Consider the following 20,505-nt stretch of genomic DNA (forward strand, 5'->3'; position numbering starts at 1 on the left):
GAATGATTGATTGAAAGGTAATCTCCATTAGTATGATGACAGAAAAATTCAGTGACATGCAGATGTAAACCTCACATAGGTACCTTGATCCTGCTTATTCTGTCTGCACTTTTCTGTATCTTTTCATTTGTTAGAATTGTACTCTACTTGTTATAGGGGTTGATAAAGATGGTACTCATGATTAACAATGAATATCTTTCCCATTGAAAGCCACTGGTTTGCTGTACACACTACAAATCTGTTTGGATGGTCAATGTTCTTGTATATGCAGTTTTATTTCTTTAATATTATAATTTACCATCCATCTGACTCCTGGATTACAAGATACTCAGACATGAGAATTTTGCAATTCTCTCACACTTGCCAGAGCAAAACTTGACAATACTTTAAATGGTCTATTTAATACTTATTTAATAAACTTTCATTAACCTAAACAATTTTACTTTCCTCTCCAGTAAATATACACATACACCTAAAGTGTATAATTGTTTCAATGAACTATATTTTCAATGGCCATTTCATTGAGAACACGCACACACCAGCTCAGATGTCATTTTGAATGACCACATATAGGATAACAAATAAAAATTAATTGAATAATGAGGCTTGATTATGTACTTTCTTATCTAACATAATATTATGAGATTAAATATTACTGTTTTTGCAGCAGTAACATAAGTGGTGCTTGTATTTTTATTTAATATGATAATTGAAGAGTGCATAAAGAAAACTTTGATGTTATCCATTAGCATTTTATAATAGAGGTCTTAAACCTTGCCTTTTACATGACAAGTATAACATGTGAAATATATAAATGTTTTATTTATTTATTTATAAATCAAATCGATATGGAGTGGAAAAAACTGTATCATTCAAGTGCAAATAAATTGAAGTAGAATGTATTACCACATACAAATCGATCGTTATTATTATTATGGGCATTTTCGTAAGTATGGCGGGTCTTTGATTATTTGTTTGTCAATGCCACCAGAATTTCATAATTCTATCGTACATAGATTTTCACAATTTACGTTCTACCTTAAAGTTAAGTTAAATCCTCCAATAACACTTTTTTTTATGATCAACATATTTTTAGAAATCATTTTTATTAAATAAACAGACCCCTCTTCTTTCTAGTAACAAAATATCTATTAATTTTGGCAATATGTGGAAAACATATCTTCCTATGGGAAGAGTGCCTTCTAATGTCCGATGGCGTTACTGAGCAAGTGAAAAAGTTTGTCTTTACTTCTAGAATAAGCACGAGCGGTTCCAACGACATTGATTCGCTCGAGATTCTAATACCGGAGGTAAATCAGTTATCAAAAAGTGATTTTATTGCTTATTTTATCAGTATTATTGGTGTTAAATGGATTTTAAGTTTGCGTAATTCCGGTAACCTTTAGTTTTAATAGCAATATGTTGTATTGATTCAAATAATTTATGAAATTTGTCTCTTATATTACCATATAAATTTTAGTTGTATCAGGGTTTAAGATTTAACGATTTGTAATTTCATTTTTAAAATTTTTTTCAATGTGATCTTTTACTTGAGGTGTTGTTTAAAGGTCTGACCCAATATAGTAAACTTGGTTATTTATATAATTTCGTTAATTTCTGATTTAGATGTCGTTTATTTTGCATGAAAAATTTCATCCAATGTATTTTTAGATTGAAGTTGAATGTCTGGTGTTGCAACTGATGCCATAAGTTCGGTATTTTCGTTTTAAGTATTTGATAGTGATGTATCCGAAAACCATGCTTTTAATGAAAGCTCGATACCGTTTTTGATTTATTTATTTGATTAATTTGATTCGATTTATTTATAAGTTTTTTATTTTATTAAATTTTTCTTTTTAGAAATATAACAGTTATTATGTAATACTGTTAAAGTTTATCTTGTACATATTTTTTTTAAGTATGTGTGTAAAGCTTGGTTTTATACTATAGTAGTTTCTGGAGAATATACTATAATAGTTTGTGGTTTTATACTATAATAGTTTGTGGAGAAGTTGGGAAATTTTTCTACGGTACGAATTTTCTTAAACTTAGAAGATAATTTTATTTTATTTTTGTTCTAACCTAACATCTTGCCTTTGTCTTAACTCTTATTTGTAATTTTCATAATTACAGCTTATATATGAAATGAAGCAATTAATTAAAATAAATTATTTTTGTTTTTAAAAGTAAGAATCTTTTTAAAGCCTTTTTCCGTAAGGACTGCTAGAGTAGTAATTTATAATAAATCCTTTAATCAGATTGGTACATAATAATACGTTTTATTAATCACATCAGAGGTGGTTGGTAGATATGCTACATCAGAAATTAAAAAGGAATTGCCCCAGCATTTGTCTGGATGGATCAAGGGAGATCATAATCAGAGATCATTCAACTAATGAACAGTAAGCAACTCCCCCAACAATCCAATGAGATGAGGATAGTATGTAAATATGTTTAGTCTTTTATAGACTCAGACCGACCATTCCTGAGATGTGTGGTTAATTGAATCCCAATCACCAAGGTACACCAGTATATCCATTTTTATAAGTGATATTAGAAGTATTTAAATGGATTTATTTAAGGTGTGTATTTTCATATATTTAAATATTAATAAACATCATACCTTGTTATTCAGTTCAAACTACTAATTGTGCTGCAAACATATCTCCACACTTGACAGAAATATAAAGTAACATCCATACACACATTTATTTTGAGATTTCATGAAATAAAGAATACAGCATGATTTAAAATATCAAGGATTTAACTATGTCAAACTAACACTTCCTGCAAGATTCTCTATATTTGAAACTTTGGTACTTACATAGCGCCACCGCAGCTACAGCTTTATTTAAAAACAAAGTAGTCAATCGGATTTCGGTGGAAAATGAACAGTCTCTTTATTAATTATAATAAATGGTTATTTGTATTTATTTTATAAATATAATTTAACCAAACTTAACCTACGCTCGCTTCGCTCGCTAACCTTGACTAATTAACAACGTAATTTTTTGAGTATTTATTTAATAAATTCAGTAATTATTGCAATTATTTAAATAATCAAAATACTCCTGTTAATTAGTCAAGGTTAGCGAGCGTAGGTTAAGTTTGGTTAAATTATATTTATAATATAAATAGCCATTTATTAAAATGAATGAAGAGACTGTTTTGAATCTATGTAAAACTATATCGGCCCATTTTCCACCGAAATCAGATGACTACTTAGTTTTTAAATAAAGCTGTAGCTGTGGTGGCGTTAATACGTAAGTACCGAAACTTTTACCATGGTGTTAATCATAAATCATTTTGCTATTGTCACATACTTGTGTATGTATCTAAAGTGTCTTGAGTTACCATTCGGGCATTTTTTTACCACTCTTGTACTAAGTTGCTCTTGGCCTATGTATGTGAGATTCATGGTACAGAACCCTTCAGTCGAATTTTGAAGCGCTTCGGTTTATCTATTCACTCTGAAATTTTGCACACAGGTTTGCTTCTGATGACAACACATTTTAGCAACAATGCCCCATGGAAAAAATGCCCTGTGAACTTATGCAACCTCGAGTACATGCATATTTTCTTAGTGGAAGAATTATAAATATTTGTGATATTGTTTCAATGGATTAAATTGAACGAAAGTATTTTTTCTACGACTCAGGCAAAAATTCAAATTTCATATAACCATTACATAAAATATTTATGTCTGATGATTCATGATACGTATGAGTTAGTAAATAAAAGGTTATTACTCCACTTTGATCGTAAGTGAGAAATGCACATTTTCGCTGCGTAGAATACAAACTAAGATCAAAATCACGTGAAAATTGCAAAAAAAAAACATCAAAAAAGTAACTTTGCTGCAACAGAACTTTAACTCGCAACCACATGCAGTGAAAAAAAAAAATTGCTCGCAACTTATGTTAAATTATGGCTGGAGTTTTGAAATCCAGTTTTTTGGTGTATTAAATAACAGTACTGACTGGTTCAGTATATGAATGCTTGAGAGATTTTAATATGTGCGACTACAGACCTAATGTTTGAAGTGTATTAGAGTATATACAATAATATTTTACGATAGATGAACTTTTAAAGCTGCCTATATTCTTGTCTGCGATATTGAAAATTGGAAGCATGAAAACTTTGAAAGATTGCTCAAATCTGTGCACTAGCACAGCTGTAAAGTATAAACTTATTAAGATTAAAAAGTAGATAATAAAAAAATATATAAATTTTTTTTTTTAAAACAACAATTAAATGCACTAAAAAGTAGAAAGTAAAAAGAAATTTTAAAACGCTACTCTTAACATTAAACGCACTAAAATGTAAAAAAATAATTTTAGGACGGTATCTCAGAATGGATTTGATAAGTTTTGATGGTGATCTGTAAGATTATGTAAAAATTATAGCTACAAATTAAAAATTTGATATTTTTGTCAATTTTTTCATATGCATGATGAATGCCCTAAAGAGGGTGGAGCAAGATTTGCACTTTCACATGAACTCCCCACTCTTTAGGTCATTCATCACGCATAAGAAAAAATGAGCAAAAACATCAAATTTTTAATTTGAACCTATGATTTTTACTATGAATCTTACATATCACCATCAAAGCTTGTCAAATCCATTCTGAGATAGTCTTAAAATTATTTTCACCTTTTAGTGCATTTAATTTTAATTAATATATTTTAATAGTGTTTAACCCAAGAACTGGCTGCTATTAGAAAAACAAAATAGATTTCTATCGTTAATTCACTTATGATTATCTCAATTTTGGTACTTAGATGTCTTCTTTCTTTTACGAGTTGATAATTTATAATGTTATAATTTTGCAGGTTGTCTTTACCAGCTGGAAGTTACCTGAGATTTAACTCTAAAATCACAATGCGGTACTTACGTATTAACGCCACCGCAGCTACAGCTTATAATCTAACCAAACTTAACCTACGCTCGCGTCGCTTGCTAACCTTGACTAATCAAGAGTAATGTTAAGTTGGTTAAGTTTTGTTAGATTATATTTTCATGTTTATATCTTTAAATATAAGATTTTTTTTCGATTTTCATTGTATTCATTTGTTATTTGTATCACTATGTAAATTTTTATTCTATGTAAATTGCTTTTTATTGTCACATTAGCGCAAATTCTGCTGCGGTGGTGTTAATACGCAAGTACCCACGATGCTATATAAACTTCAATAATCACAACACTTAGTCTCAGACTGCTTTGTGGATAATGGATATAAAAGTCAATAAATTAAGAATATTTAAAAAAACAATGACTATTATATAATAGTAGTCATCTGTAAACTTAAAACATGTTCTAATTACATTTTATTTTTTTATGGTAATTTTACTGTTTGGTACAGTTAACATATTGCATTACTCCGTGTTCCATACAGATATGCTTTTGTGAGTACAAAACGAGTCATCCTTCATTTTTTTTGAAGGAAAAAGTAAGCATAGATTTTTCTTGATGATCCTGGAATTTGTTGTACATTAACGTTGCTATTTCCAGCAATTTCATCAGTGTAACATTTTAATGTTCTTAATAAATATGGTAGAGTTTGTCTCTCCTGGATGAATTGGCCTGTCAGATCCATGTTGATTTCTTCAGTGAAATCTCTTCTTGATTTGGGTTTTCTTCCGTTTGTTATTTCTCAGTAGTTATATATATTAATAGGAATTAACTGAAACACCTGACATCAGAGATATTGCACCTGACATCTTGTTAAATGTATCAACGGTACTGTAAAATTCAACAATGTCAGGTTTTTCACTGCCATTAATCACCCCCTTTTCATGAGTTTATAATAAAATAATTTTCTTTGGCGGATAAGAAACCATTGTTTTTGTTCCATCATAACAAAACATTAACATTCCCAGTCTCTTACGTTTCAACATTTCAATTGGGATTTCAGGTTTATTCTTTTTCTGTGTGCCAACAGTAATTAATTTATATGTTGCTAGCATTTTGGTTGCTAAGGGGGTGGATGTGAACCGGTTAATCATAAGTAATATTTCTATTTTTAGTATGTACAGGTTGTGTTTGTTCTTTGACAAAATCCATAGCAGCAGGTAGGTTTTCAGTGTACATACCTTTTACAATATAAGGTATGGCATCGATAAGGTATTTTGTTTTAACATCACAGAGCGTGAATATCTTATACGATATTTGTTTGGTTTTTACAGCAAATACATTTTAAATGGACAATGAGCTCTAAAGCCAAGCAATTGTTCATAAACCGTTAAGTGCATTGCAGGTATATAATTACTTTTACATAAAATAATAAATTCATCCCATATTTCCCCTATTTGGGTGAATTTATCATTCTCCTTTTCTTCACTTGTATCTTTTGAATCAAAATCACTGTTTAGTTGATTGTCTTTGTTAGCTGCTATAAAAGAACTTATAACCCAATAATTGCTTTTATTTTGATTATAGTAGTTATTTTTATAGTGACATCCTTTGTTTTATACGCAGCAGATTTTATTAAAATTGTTTCATTAGTGAATTTTGTGATTTTTTCTAACATTGAATTTGTTATAAATAATAATGTTTGTAAGGGTGTTTTTTTTTTATTAATACTGCTTTGTTGATCGGTATCTGGGTGAAGTGAATGATGTTCCTTGGCAGCTGTTACAGTTCACACATTTACTTTACCCTTTGATTACCATTTTTTTCCATTAAAAGGAAAAAGAATATTTACTTGATGGAGATGTTGAACAGATTGGTCATCGATGGTTTCGTAATTTTTAATAAAATTTGGGTCAGCATCACTATCACCTTCTGAATTAGTTTCATGTAAACCTACATCATCAGCATCACTTTCATTATTGTTTTCACTTAGAATATTGTCATTATCAGATAAACAACCTCTACGGACTTTCAAAACCAACCTGAATTTCAAAACTGTTATTTAGTAAATCACTCATTCGTACTTTATAACAAAAAATGCAACATAATATATTTCAAAATGATATGGAACAAATGTTTATATTATAAATTAAGAAAAAAAATATTATATACATTTATTTACAGTTTATACTACCACTACCGGTTTAAAAATATATATTTTCAACCCTTATGTGCAGATAGAAAATACCAAAGTAAATCACATTTCATCTGTGAGACTACAGGAAACTCACCAACAAAAAACTCGTATAGTTGCTTTCATGTCAAGGCTAGTACTGATGGAATGTTTTGAAAGGAAGCTACCAGGGGGGTGGTAGAGTAATAAATCTCGCCCTTTCCAAAGTTATTTTTACAGGGGGCATAGCCTCCCTGCCAGACTACACTTTTCGATTCTAGGGTTAAACAGTCATTTACTATAGGCATTTATTATACAGTTTATATTAAAAGTGCCTTAAAAATGACTAACTGGCCATTATAATAATGGCCAACATTATAATAAATGGCTTTTACTATTGTAATATTTATTAATGATTAATAAACCTAGCTATTATATTGACCAGTAATTGCTAATATCACATAAAATTTGTTTCAAATAGGTTGATGTCAGTAGGAAGATGATGGCATCGTAGAAATTTACATAAATAGCTGTCCAACATGACATTTGCTGTGTCATTTTTATGTTTTTATTGAGATTTGATAGACCACTACAATCTTTTAACAGTGTGTATGTTTACATATTGAATCAAAATTTTCAGCATGATTAATTATAAAATGTCAGTATTTACAATTATATATGCACGTATAAGCAGTTATGCAGTTATAAACACCTATACTGACTTATCTGTATCTGGGGGGATACATCTAACAATTTAGATGTATAAGTAGTGGCGGCTCATAGCTAAAATTAGTGGGGGTGCAGACTCCAGAGAATTTTTAGCCTTTGTTTTAAAATTGTGTAAAAGGAAACGCATGTATAAAAAGAAAATTTATTCAGAAACATGAAAAATTCCTAAAAAAACAAAATCAAACATTTTTTACTTACTTTAACCTATTGTTACAGTTCAAGCTTGATCTATTCGTTTAAAAATGAAATCCATTATAATTTGTGCGAAAAGTATATTCTTGCGTTTTGTGTTATACTTGCTGCACTTCTCATTATTAAATTAAGTTCATGTGCGTAACAGTTAATGTAATGTGCATTACTATAAACTGTTTTTATTTTTAGTTGCCTGTTTTTTGCCTTTCATGACATTTGCACCATCAAATGTCTGAGCTATCAGTTTTTATCTGTTTTCTTGAGGGATTATGTCCAGTTGTTTTAAAATATGTTTTGATTTTCTGGAATAAAGAATCCCCAAAAATGCTCAAATATGACTCCATTCAATACATACCGTAGAACAAGGACCATTTGAGTGTGTTCCGAAATTGTATATTTGAGTATCTCCTCATGGTATATTTATAGCGGGCAGTCAAGTATCTCATTCTGAATGATCTGGTTTCTAAGTGATTCTTCAAATCTGAATCTAATTTAGATGCAAAATTTACTAATTCTCTAAATACCCCTGGATTTACTGAATTGTCTTTCATCATGTCCTCATAAGGGAGTTTCAAAGTTTTCACAAAAGAAAAGGCAATCTATTATTTTGGACAAAATTTCACTGTTCTTTTTAACCTTTATAATTATGCTCATTGATTGAAAGTCTGTATGCATCACTAAGTGTCACCTTAATACTTAGCAATTCCTAAAAGTGACAGAAACTACATTATCAACAACCTTCTTTCACTTCTCATGCTTTTAAATTTTTCTTTCATTTTGTTTATATTTCTAAAACCATCTTTTGTGCACATTACATCACCTCCAAATAACAAACACTGGAAGCAAAACTGCATTTTTTACTTCACAGCAGCAAAGCCAACTTTTCCTTTGTATCCATTCAGAATTAAAGCTACAAATATATTTCTGGTAGCTTATGCCAGTCTAAGATATAAGAACATCAGGTATTGAACGACCTCTTAGCTGTTGAAGTTCACTTACACTCTCAGAACTTATTTCTCATGGATGCATGGCTTTGGTTAAAGTTTTCTGTAAAATAAAAGAGACGGAAAAAAAATTAAATAGCAGAGCTTGAAGAAGGATAATCTAATTCTACACTTTACCACATTCAAGAATATGGTACATTGTTTTTAAGCACGACACATGTGAAGTAAAAAAAAAACTACCTTCCACTAGCACACCAAGGTCAGCACTGTAGGAATGATAGTGCTCTCTCCCTCACAGCCTCTTGTGCAGCTTCCTATGTGCACTTGCACACAACAGCCAAACACCACCCCCAATGGAACTGTGAAGTGCACAGTTCCATAGTATATATTTCATATTACATTTTTGAAAATAAGTGATTGAAGTAATAAAAACATAAAATGAAAACATTCAACTTGGTGATATCTTTTATATATTTATATAAAGAAAAAAAACCAAGAAGAAAGACAAGACTGCATGGTAATTGTAAATGTAAACACATGAGATTAACCATACTGAATGCCAAAAATCAGAATGATTTTTGTAATATATAATGAAAAAATGATTTGCAATAATGAAAGCTAATAAAATATTAAACAAAATTACATTTGAAAACACAAAATAATGTATGAATAAATGAAATTGTGATAAATAAATATGTGACTACATTCAGTCATTGGATAATGGTAATAAACATAATTTACGTACAGGTCTATGTCCCTGATTATTGGAACTATTTATATCAACCATTTTAATTATCAGAACTCTGTTAACTTTGTGTAATTACTTCATGTTTCCACTACATGGGTGCATTAGTACATGGGTTACATTAGTACAAAGTCTACTACTGATAGATTACGAGATTGAAATTGTCACTTATTGCGTTGTTGTAAGTAATTGAGATAATCCTTGGACCATTGTTTCTAAATTGAATGAATGAATTTTTGAAGTAATTGCCAGTAACCTAAGCGATTAATTTTTATTTTATAATAAAATAGAATAGTACCAATGAGACCCAAAAGATCGAATATGCTTGGTATATAATAGCTAAAATGTTTCTCATTGTAATAATTAGAGCTATTAGAATGATTGATTTGTATCTGTGGAATTATTCCATTGAAATCCCAAAGTACGTAAACTCTGTTCACTTACAGGAATGGAAGAATCGTGATCAGGGGAGGAAATAAATGATTCAAAAACCATTTATGCAATTGAAAACAATAACATATGAGGTCTGTTCAGAAAATACGTAGACTAAGGTCATAAAACAAAATGTACTTTATTTAGAAGTTACTTGTCTGGGTCCCCTTCATAGTACTCTCCTCCCTGATGCACACACTTATCCCAACGGTGTTTCCACTTTTGGAAACAGTCCTGGAACGCTTCTTTTGTGATGTTCTTCAGTTCCTTTGTCGCATTTGCTTCAATCTCGGGAATCTTCTCAAATCTTCTTCCTTTTGAGTTTGGGGAACAAGGAGCAAGATCAGGTGAGTAGGGTGAGTGGAAAAGAACAGTGTGATTGAGTGTTTGGCCAAAAACTCACGAGTTCTGAGGGCTGAAAGGGCTGGAGCTTGTCATGATGAAAAATCCAGTGGTGGTGCATCTTCAATTTTTCAGTAAAAATCTCGTAACATGATCCAACAGTTATCCCACACTCTTTAGCAAGCTCTCTGATGGTCAGACGTCGATTTACCCGAACCAGGGTGTTGATTTTGTCTACATGTGAGTCGTCAGTTGATGTGGAGAACGTCCAGGATGCTTATCATCTTCAATCGACTGACGACCATCTTTAAAACGTCCATGCCACTTAAAACATGTCGCATTCTTCATAGCAACGTCGCCATAAGCTGTCTTGAGTATATCAAAAGTTTCACTCGCAGATTTTCAGAGTTTAACACAAAATTTCACAGCAACTCTTTGCTCGTTCATGTCGCTCATTCTAAAATCTACCAAACAAAAAACACACCTCACAAACAACTGCGTTGCTAAGCAACCAATAATGATATTTGCAATCAAAATACTGCATTATAATCGGCTGATCTGTACGAACATGGTGACGTCAATTGGATTTTACTGGAACAAACTGGACCCGAGCTATTCAAACAGTCTACGTATTTCTTGAACAGACCTTTTAGTAACGTGGAAGTATTTTTTAATTGAATAGTTTCCTTTAGATTAGCTGAACATGTAATAAGATCATAGACGTAAACATCCTGTCAAACAGCATTACATGCAAATGGTAAAGCGTGTTCATTTTCATTTTTAAGTTTAGGATTGTTAATAAATTTCCTTTCAAGGATAGAAGTCTGTTCGTAGCACTAACAAAGGAATTGCCTAATCAAATATCAGATTTGCATGGTAACGTTACAATAAATCTACCCTGATCGTTTCAAATAGTGTTCAACTGGAAATGTTCTTCACACTTAGAAACTTTATTAACTGAATGTGCTTTATTAATTAACCTTTATTAACTAAATGTGCTCAAGCACATTTGAGAGATTATCATTATTGCAAGCAAGTAAGGATGCTACAGTCTTATTGCCTTTAACAGTAACAGGAAGGCAACTGCTAATTATATACCCTAACTTAGTTTGTTGAGTAATGGGATGTCTATAGTTTCAAATAAATTTACCTGGCAGGATAAAACTCGAGTAGTATTGGCTCCTATCAGGATATCAGTGGTATTTGGTACATTAAAATTGGAATCTGCTGAAAGTAAAATTCTTATATCTGGAATGCAATGTTGTTTTTACATTATATTCTGATTGTAATAACGAATTGTTTATTTCCACAACAGGAAGATCATTCTTTGTGAGCTTTCAAGCAAAAGTGTAAGTGCAGAAACTCGCTTGACTATCAGAGTCCAATAATATTCTACAAGAATGTGTATTACCATGAATTGGTTTTGATTTGAATGATTCTTAAAAGAGAAATATCTATTAATTTCAGATTTACTAATTTAGAATCATTAAATTTGCTCATATGATAAGTGTATTATGTCTCTTTGCACAAACTTTACATTAAGACAGCAATTATTATTCCATTAATGATTGTAAAACATTTTTTGAGTTTAAAAATTCTATACATTGATATAAATAATGATTTTAATTACATAATGAACATTGTATTATAATTAAACTTAGAATAATAACTAATATTATGTATTTTATATTGCTTATTTGTACTGAAGGTAGAATGCTTGGTGAAGGTCTTGGTTGAATTATTGTAGCACTTTACTTTTACATTGTTTCCTTTCTATTTGCTTATTTTATGTATCTTCATTAATATTCTTAAGAAGTTGTCTTCTTGTGTTAAGAAATTCTATGAAGTCTTTGAACGTAGGGAACTTTTGATTTGATAATTTCTCCTTCCATAATCTTAAAGTGTTACGATCCAATTTTGATGTTAAAGATTGGATTGCGATAAATTTGTATATAACAATTCATATGTATCTTGTTTTTAGCAAATCTAAGGCAGTTGGGTAATTCTCATTGATAATAGATAAATTCTTGAAAATCCACCGGGATGGTCTAGTGGTGAACGTTTCACAAACAGTAGTTCATCCATGCCATTCGTAGTTCCTTCTAAATATTTTTTATTAGCAGCTAGAATTACTATATCAGCAAATCGTAGCGTCTTTATCTTTTCACCTTGTACTGTTACTCCGGATTTAAATTTCTTTAACATCATTAATCGCTAGTTCTATGTAAAGATTAAAAAGTAACGGAGATAGGGAACATCCTTGTCAGACTCCCTTTCTTATTACAGCTTCTTTCTTAGTTCTTCAATTATTACTGTTGCTGTTTGGTTTCTGTAAATGTTAGCAATCGTTCTTCTATCTTTGTATTTGAACCCTAATTTTTTTTTAATGCTGAACAATAAAAAAATTGAATATAGAATAAAATGAAATAATGTTACTTTAATGATGCAAAGATATCCATTGTTCCAAATCACTTATCATTGCAATGTAAATCTGTATGTCCATGGATTCTTTATGATAATGATAAATTTAATATTAATTCCTTTTTGTATATGAAAGTAAAAAAAAATTAAATTATCCATGGTCCAGAGAACCAAAAAAGATGGTGAAATGCTTAATAACTCTGGTGGCACTGATTCATATTACATTGTTAAAAAAGCAATTGTATAAATATGTATAATTAATATAAATGTAATATATATTGTAATTATATAAATATGAAGTTATATAAATAACAAGTTATTTATATCTTCTGAAAAATTGAAGTAATAAAAACATATTAAAATGAAAATTATCAGCTGGTGACTTTATTATTATTAAATCTTTTATATATTTATGTAAAGAAGAAAAACAAGACAAGGTAATTGTAAATATAAACACATGAGATTGACCACTATCACAGAATTTTAATTTGAAGGACCATTCATATATAAATTTTAAAGTGATTGAATATGGCTATCTAAACCCTTGTAACCGTGAATTTAAATACATTTGCACATCAACGTAACATGTACGTTTATGATAGTTTCAATTTTTTTTTTTTTTTTTTCTGTAGCTAAGCTCATTTCATGACTTAATCATAGCTCTTAGTTTATAGTAAGATACTGAACTGTTACAAAAATTGTACAGTATTTGTTTTGGTGTAAATTGTGAGTTTGAGAATTATATTATTAATATTTTCAATAATATTAAATACTTATTGTGAATATAATTAAGGTTTTGAATAAATTTGTTAGTATAATTTACTCATCTTAGGTATTGAACAAAGTAGTAGGTCTTTTAAATTTTTATACCAAAAATAGTTATAAAGAAATATAAATGAAACATTTTATTTTTCTAAGCAATATAGCTTATGCTGGAGAAGTTTTTATGGTGGGGGATAATTAATAGTAAATGATCAAAATGCTTGTGTAATGTTTTAGAAACAACTACTGGAAAAATTATAAAAATACTTTTTTTGTAACCATAAGCTTTCCTTATTGTAAATAAAATTCTGTAAGGGCAGTAATATTTTACCACTATTGCACAAATTTTCTACACGTCTTTCCAAACAAATTGATGTTTAAGCATTGTCACATGAAACCGTGCAGCTGATATAAATATGAATTCAAAATGTACGAATAATATCTCTGCAGTTTAGGCTGAGTCATTCTGTCACTCCCACTTGCAAGTCGAATTATTGCTTTATGCATTTAATAGTGTGTTGTAAGCTGTCGCGTGTCTTGGCATCGTGGCACACCAATGTTGAGCAATTAAAATTGTTGTAGTCTTTGTTATTGATGTTTAATAATAACATCATTTGTAATTATTCAGTTCAGTGAAAGAAAGTGTTTCAGTCTTATGTTATTGTCTTACCTGTATGGAATGATACAGTTTTATCCAGTATTGTTTTCATTAATTTTAATTTACCCTGTGTTTTTGTGGCGTTAGGGTTTTAACAATGAGCGATTGTGTTGTGAAACATTAACCGGGAAAACACTTCAGCAGCTGTGAAAAAAGTAATCGGCAACATATACATAACTTTTCAGAGACATTGCCCTGAAAGGAAGTGCAAAAAGGCATTAGCTAAAGAAGAATTTTCAATTTAATAGAGAAACACAAAATTGATTGTAAACATGTTAGCCCGAAAAAGACTCAAAAGTGTGTAAACAATTGAAAAGTTGGACTATTTTATTAAAACCATTATCAGAAAAAAGATAGTTTTGTTTCAATAACAAGCTTCCTAACTTGAACAAAGTATTAAATGCCTTGCATGCAGATTCTGAACTGCCAAATTTTTCTAGAAGTTCATTGCATCTTGTTTTAAAATCAATGAATTTTTGGTAATGTCCAGAAATAATAATTGTTTATTTATTGAGCATGAAGATATTATTTCATGGCATAGGGAATAGTTAAGTGAAATTAAGCAATTTTGTGAAGAGTGCAAGGCAGTTATTATCTAGTTGAAACTTGAGTTAATGTAGGACATGTAACGGTACGTGCGGATAAAGAAATAAGAGTGCAAAAAAAGCTTTTATGAAAGGTTTGGGGTAAAAACCTTGGTTGGAAAAGGTAAACGATTAATAATAACGCATATAGAAAGTGAAATTGGGTTTTTGAATAGTGTAATTTTTGTAGTAAAAGTTATTTTTATTTCACATTTATGTTACAACTAAAGAAGTGTTTTTTCTCATATGAATTGAACTAAATTAAATTAGATTGATCGTACTCTTTTGATTTGCTGCATGGTTTCATGAGACAAGGTGTATGATGTTTCTTAAAAGATAAACATTTAAAAATAGTACATGGAAAATCCAGTAAACAACCTGTCAGTTCAGAAATAAGGATCACTGGTAGTTATAGGTTAAATATATGAATTTTTATATTGTTTACATACATTTTGAACAGTTTTCAAGTTTTATTTTTATTTTTTGTAGCATTTGACACAGCATTACTTTGTATTCATTTCCATATATTTTTTACCTTTTACTTCCTTTTTTTTTGGATGAACAGAACAGAAAAGCCTAATGTTTTCTGGCTTCTGATGTTTGTAGTAGATTCTCTTCATTTGCAGAATTACAGCTTAGTTCTAATGATAGATTTGTTTTTTTTTATAGTAACTGAATAAAAATTAAAAATTTGAAATTACTACAATGGAATCCAATCCAGAAATCTGGATGGACAGCTTTCTTGTATATTTCAATGATAATTTTAGAGTATTTTTATTGTTACATTGAGAGTTATTATTTAGATTATCTCTCAGGTTCTGATAAAACAGCTGTTATTTCAAAACTCTTATTCACTGTTGCACATTATTAAAAATTCTTAGAAAATACAGTATTTACAAAGGTCACAAAAATGTTATTCTTTAATAAGGAAGCACATCATGGATATGTCAACATATAAAATTGTAGAATTGGGGGAACAGAGAATCTTTGAGCTGTTGATGAGGTTTGGATACATCTACTGAAAGTCACATCTGGTGTGGATTTGATCTGATGGAGTTATTGGCCCGTACCTTTTTGAGGATGAGATCGGAAATGTAGCTACAGTTAATGGTGAATGATACCGTAATATGCTGACTGAACTTTTTTTGGCCACGTTTAGATTTTGCGGCAATAATTTGTGATTTCAAAAATACTATGCAACATGCGACACTATGAGAGAAATACCCAAGTTGTTACGCAAGATATTTCCAGGCCACATAATTTCAAACCATGCCGACCAAACATGGCCATGCGATTATGTTTATGGATTTTTGAAGTTGAAACTTTATGAAAGCTATCCACAAACAGTTCCTGAGCTAAAGGGGGAGATTCATCAAGTGACTGCAGAAATCAAGCCAGACCTGTTTTTGATATTTCTGACATATTCCACTAATTGGATAACACGTGCTATGAGGATGTAAAAATATTGTTGATTTTCAAATAAATTCTGTGTGATTAAATTTTTAAATCCAGCATTATTTCCCCCCTCCCCTGTATAACCTCTTTTGTTTATTTCAAAATGTTGGCTCTGTTGAAATGTGTACAATGGAAGAACAGCTTACTGTAATATTTTTATTTTCTGACATTTAAAACTGGCCAAAACTTGTTTTGTATTAATCAGGCAAACTTGTGTAAAATCAAACAGTTTAAATAGGACAAAACTAAGGGCACCAATTCTCATTCAACAGAAACTGGTGGTAGTTTCAGTGCTTTGCAAAATCACATTAAAGATCTTATTTGAAAGGACAATTTCATAAGAATTTGGAAAATTGCGAAATTTATCATTATCCATGATAAGCTGAATAGAACAAAATTTTTTTCTTTGAATGAATTTACAAAATATTTTGCTAATTAATTAATCAGTTTAATTTTTGCAGTGGCAGTACTTAGACTTCCTTAACTAATATCAGTGTGCTGTAAGTTGTTACTGTGTTATATTCAGAATTGTTTTCTGGAATGTGTTATTTGTAATGTGCCAAAAATATTACTCCTTGGAGGCTAATTATAAAAATAATATGTGGATTGCTAAGCATAGAGAATTTAGAATTTTAAGATTCCATTACGCTTCGATCATTTTTTATTTTTATATTTTTTTACTTTATTGGCATTAATAAAAGGGTGGGGGAAAACATTTTTAATATTTAAAGCAAAAGTAAAAACGTTTTTTATATATCAAATTTTTATTAAATCAAATATGTGCTGTTTTGATCAACCACTTTTTGCTATTTTCCAAGTAAAATCATATCTTGTCTTTATAGAACTTTGTGATTTCTGGATGAAAAACTGTGATGAGGGATTTACACAGAAGCCAACTTTTATACCATTAAGAGAGTTCTGTAGAGACCAAAATAGGTTTAGTGTGACTATGTAAAGGTCAGGACAGCACACAGTATATGCATTAAAACCTCACAGCCAACTTTTCTCTATTTTTGTCAGATCAAAGATGTGTGGGGGTCTGCTGTAGTCGTCGTGGAAGATGACTCATTTCCTATCTATCAGTTCTGGTCATATTACTTGATTACCTGATAATCTGAATTCAATTGTTTGAGCAGATTGTAACAGTTACAATTAACAGTTCTTTCCGATCACACTACACACAGGCATCGCATTTTTTGTTGTCAGGCTTGGCTTTGGTACCATTTTGGGAGCTTCACCTTGATTCAGCCACAATCTTTTCTGAAATGATTGTTGTTCACAATCCATTTTTCATCATATGTAATGAGGCATTTCAAAAACAGTTTAATTTTGTTGAAATTTAACAATGATTCACTGATGGAAATTCAATTCCGTTAGATTTTTCATTGTTAAATCATGTGGTACTCAAAATTCAATTTTTTTTTTTTTTGGTATGCAACCTTCTCTTCAAACGGTTTAAAATTGCTTTGTGGTTGATGTTTAGTTTGTTAATGATATCGCAAACGCTAATGTGCCGGTCTTGCTTAGATTTTCTATGATTTTTGAGACTTTTTCAGTCATTGACCAACCAGAGCAAAGTGCATCTGTGACATAAAAATTACATGATCAAAAATGCTTGACCCAGCCTTGTCTTACACATGGCCACAAATGTTTTTAGCAGCTTGTGTAAAATTTCTTCCTTTTTTCTATTCATTTTCAAGTCGCATTAACTTTTGAACAAATGAAATTTATTATTTATTTATAAATTATGATAGGCCTACATTAGAAATAATTGTGTCATAACCTTTCTTAAAATTCCCGGTGATAATGCAATCTTTCAAAACATTCAAGTGTTCTCAGATTTGATTAATATTACCAGATTTATGTGATCCTAAAGCCATCTACCTGGAGATTGCAAAGAAACCTTTCCGTAACTATTATTAATCTTGTGAAAAATATTTTTCTTACTCGTGAAAAAAAGAATTTCATGTTCCACACATTTGCATTTAAAATTACTATTGTAGACTCTATATTTTATGATATGAAGATATTAAATAATATTTAGAAACAGAAATCTTCGTAAAATGAATTTGATTTCACTGAAGAAAAAAAATGTATTCATTTAATACAAAAATGTTACTGCAGTATTAAATCTGAAAGAAATAAGCTTGATTTTATATCATATTATACCTTATTCTTTTGTTTGTCGTTCAAAAATAACTGAATGAAAATTTATGAGTTTTTCAATTTATTTGAAGGAAATCTGTATAGGAATTATTTAAAGTTACATGTGAATCTATCCTGGGTTTCTTTTTTTACAGTGCAATCTTAATCACCAGTACCTGAAAAGATCATGTAAAAATTAGTTTATGTACATACATTTATGAACAGTTTATTTGTGAAAATATTTTTTTTTTAAATTGTGTATCGGTTGGTATCAGTATGGGAGCATTTTTTTTTCACTGTATGTATTTCAAACCTGTTTTTCTCTGACATATAGTTTTTTAATTACACTATTAAGTTGTACAAAATTGTACGATTTCAGTAAACAATGGATGGATAAAGGTCTGTGAAGAAAGAATTTCCATTAAAATTGCTGGTAGTGCCATCTGTTAGAAAGCAATTAGTCTCATTACAAAGATGTGCAATGAAACAACTAGCAAGCTTAAGGTCTGTGTATTACACTTAAATGAAGGCTCTCTGCTAGTTCCTTAAATTTATATTATGAATTTAATTAACTTCTAAAAAAATTTTATTTATTTTATTCTTTTTTTTTTCAATGGAATCTTAATTTTAGAATTCCAATTCCTGTTTAATCCCAATTTTTACACTAAAGCATTTTATGTATGGTTATGGAAAAATCTACATTTTTATGTAAGTTTATATCCATTTTAATTTTATAAAGGAATTTTTATGCCTATTTGAATTTTTCCTTCAGATTTGACACTAACCTGGTAAAAATAGTAATTTTGAAAGCACTCTCTCCTTAGGTATATAAAACTTTTATATTTACACAGAAAATACAACCTATACGCCAAAATTTAACTATTTCAGAATTTGTAAACGATTTGGACAAAATATTACTTCAGGAAATGGATTGTTATAGTACAAATTATACGACATTGCTTATGAAAAATGTCATATAAAATGAGTTCTTTGTTACATAATGTATAACAGTACTGTACATTTTGTCAGATTCCATGCTAAGTTTGCATTATTTAGTCGTTTTTAAAATGTTGACTAAAAACAATAATTTTTATTTGCTCCATGAAATACCTGGCTAAGATGAAGTCTCCATAAACCAAAAACAATGGAAGTCATATGTGTGAAGTTTTTTTAAAGAGTTGACTGATGGTGGATTTGATTTTGAATTGACGCTATGATATTTCTTGATGCGAGAAACAACGTGAAACCTTTTTCAACCTCAGGAACACTTGAGTGCATTTCATGAAATCTTGCTTTAATTTTGAATATTATGTGAATAAACAAACTTCTTTTTTTTTTTGTTTTGTAAAATCAGTTAACATATTATAGATGATTAATTTGGTTTACTTAAATTTATTATATATTTTTAACATTATTTTACGTTTTTTCTTTTGTTTCATGCCCTGCGTCGAGTAGCAGTTGCAAGCAAGTTACAGTTCTTACACCTGGCCGTCAGCTCCTGTATTGGCTTGGTTCTTATGGGAACATCGATTTGAATTACCTGGTAAACATATCATTGAGTTAGGAGCAGGTACAGCTTTACCCGGAATCCTTGCCGCTAAGTGTGGAGCTTCAGTAACATTGACTGAAAGTGCAACTCTTCCGAAAAGCTTACAGCACGTGAAACGATGTTGTGAAGTTAATGGACTTCACTCAAATCAAGTTAGAGTTATCGGTTTGACGTGGGGTTTATTTTTGGCAAATACATTTAATTTAGGTCCGATTGATCTCATTATCGGTTCTGATTGTTTCTATGAACCGTCAGTTTTTGAGGATATTATAGTTACAGTTGCTTTTCTTTTAGAAAACAATCCGCATGCACGTTTTTTATCTTCGTACCAGGAAAGGAGTGCAGATTGGTCCATAGAACATCTGTTGCATAAGTGGAATTTGCGTTGCGAACATATACCGTTAAATAGTCTTGGGTCAGATTCTGGTATTGATATTAACGAGTTGATGCAAGACCATACGATTCATCTTTTAGAGATAACAAGATCCTAAATCGTTAATTTTCCTTTTTTGTTTGAGAAGG

General features: G+C 30.1%; 1 protein-coding gene across 1 annotated transcript; it reads left to right on the forward strand.

Annotated features, from left to right (window-relative positions):
• Window positions 1-1,148: 1,148 nt before the first annotated feature.
• LOC142330577 (histone-arginine methyltransferase METTL23) lies at window positions 1,149-20,474 on the forward strand. Its single transcript, XM_075375957.1, has 2 exons — window positions 1,149-1,310; window positions 19,890-20,474. Exons 1-2 carry the CDS (start codon window positions 1,206-1,208, stop codon window positions 20,472-20,474), a joined length of 690 nt encoding a protein of 229 aa, XP_075232072.1. The 5' UTR covers window positions 1,149-1,205.
• Window positions 20,475-20,505: the final 31 nt, after the last annotated feature.

This window comes from Lycorma delicatula, chromosome 9 (genome assembly GCF_047948215.1).
Source record: "Lycorma delicatula isolate Av1 chromosome 9, ASM4794821v1, whole genome shotgun sequence".
NCBI classification, from domain to species: domain Eukaryota; kingdom Metazoa; phylum Arthropoda; class Insecta; order Hemiptera; family Fulgoridae; genus Lycorma; species Lycorma delicatula.

Coding starts and splice junctions, on each gene's coding strand:
- LOC142330577 (XM_075375957.1), top strand. CDS start 1,206: ATGTCCGATGGCGTTACTGAGCAAGTGAAAAAGTTTGTCTTTACTTCT. Junction 1,311..19,889: donor TCGAGATTCTAATACCGGAG/GTAAATCAGTTA, acceptor TGCGTCGAGTAG/CAGTTGCAAGCAAGTTACAG.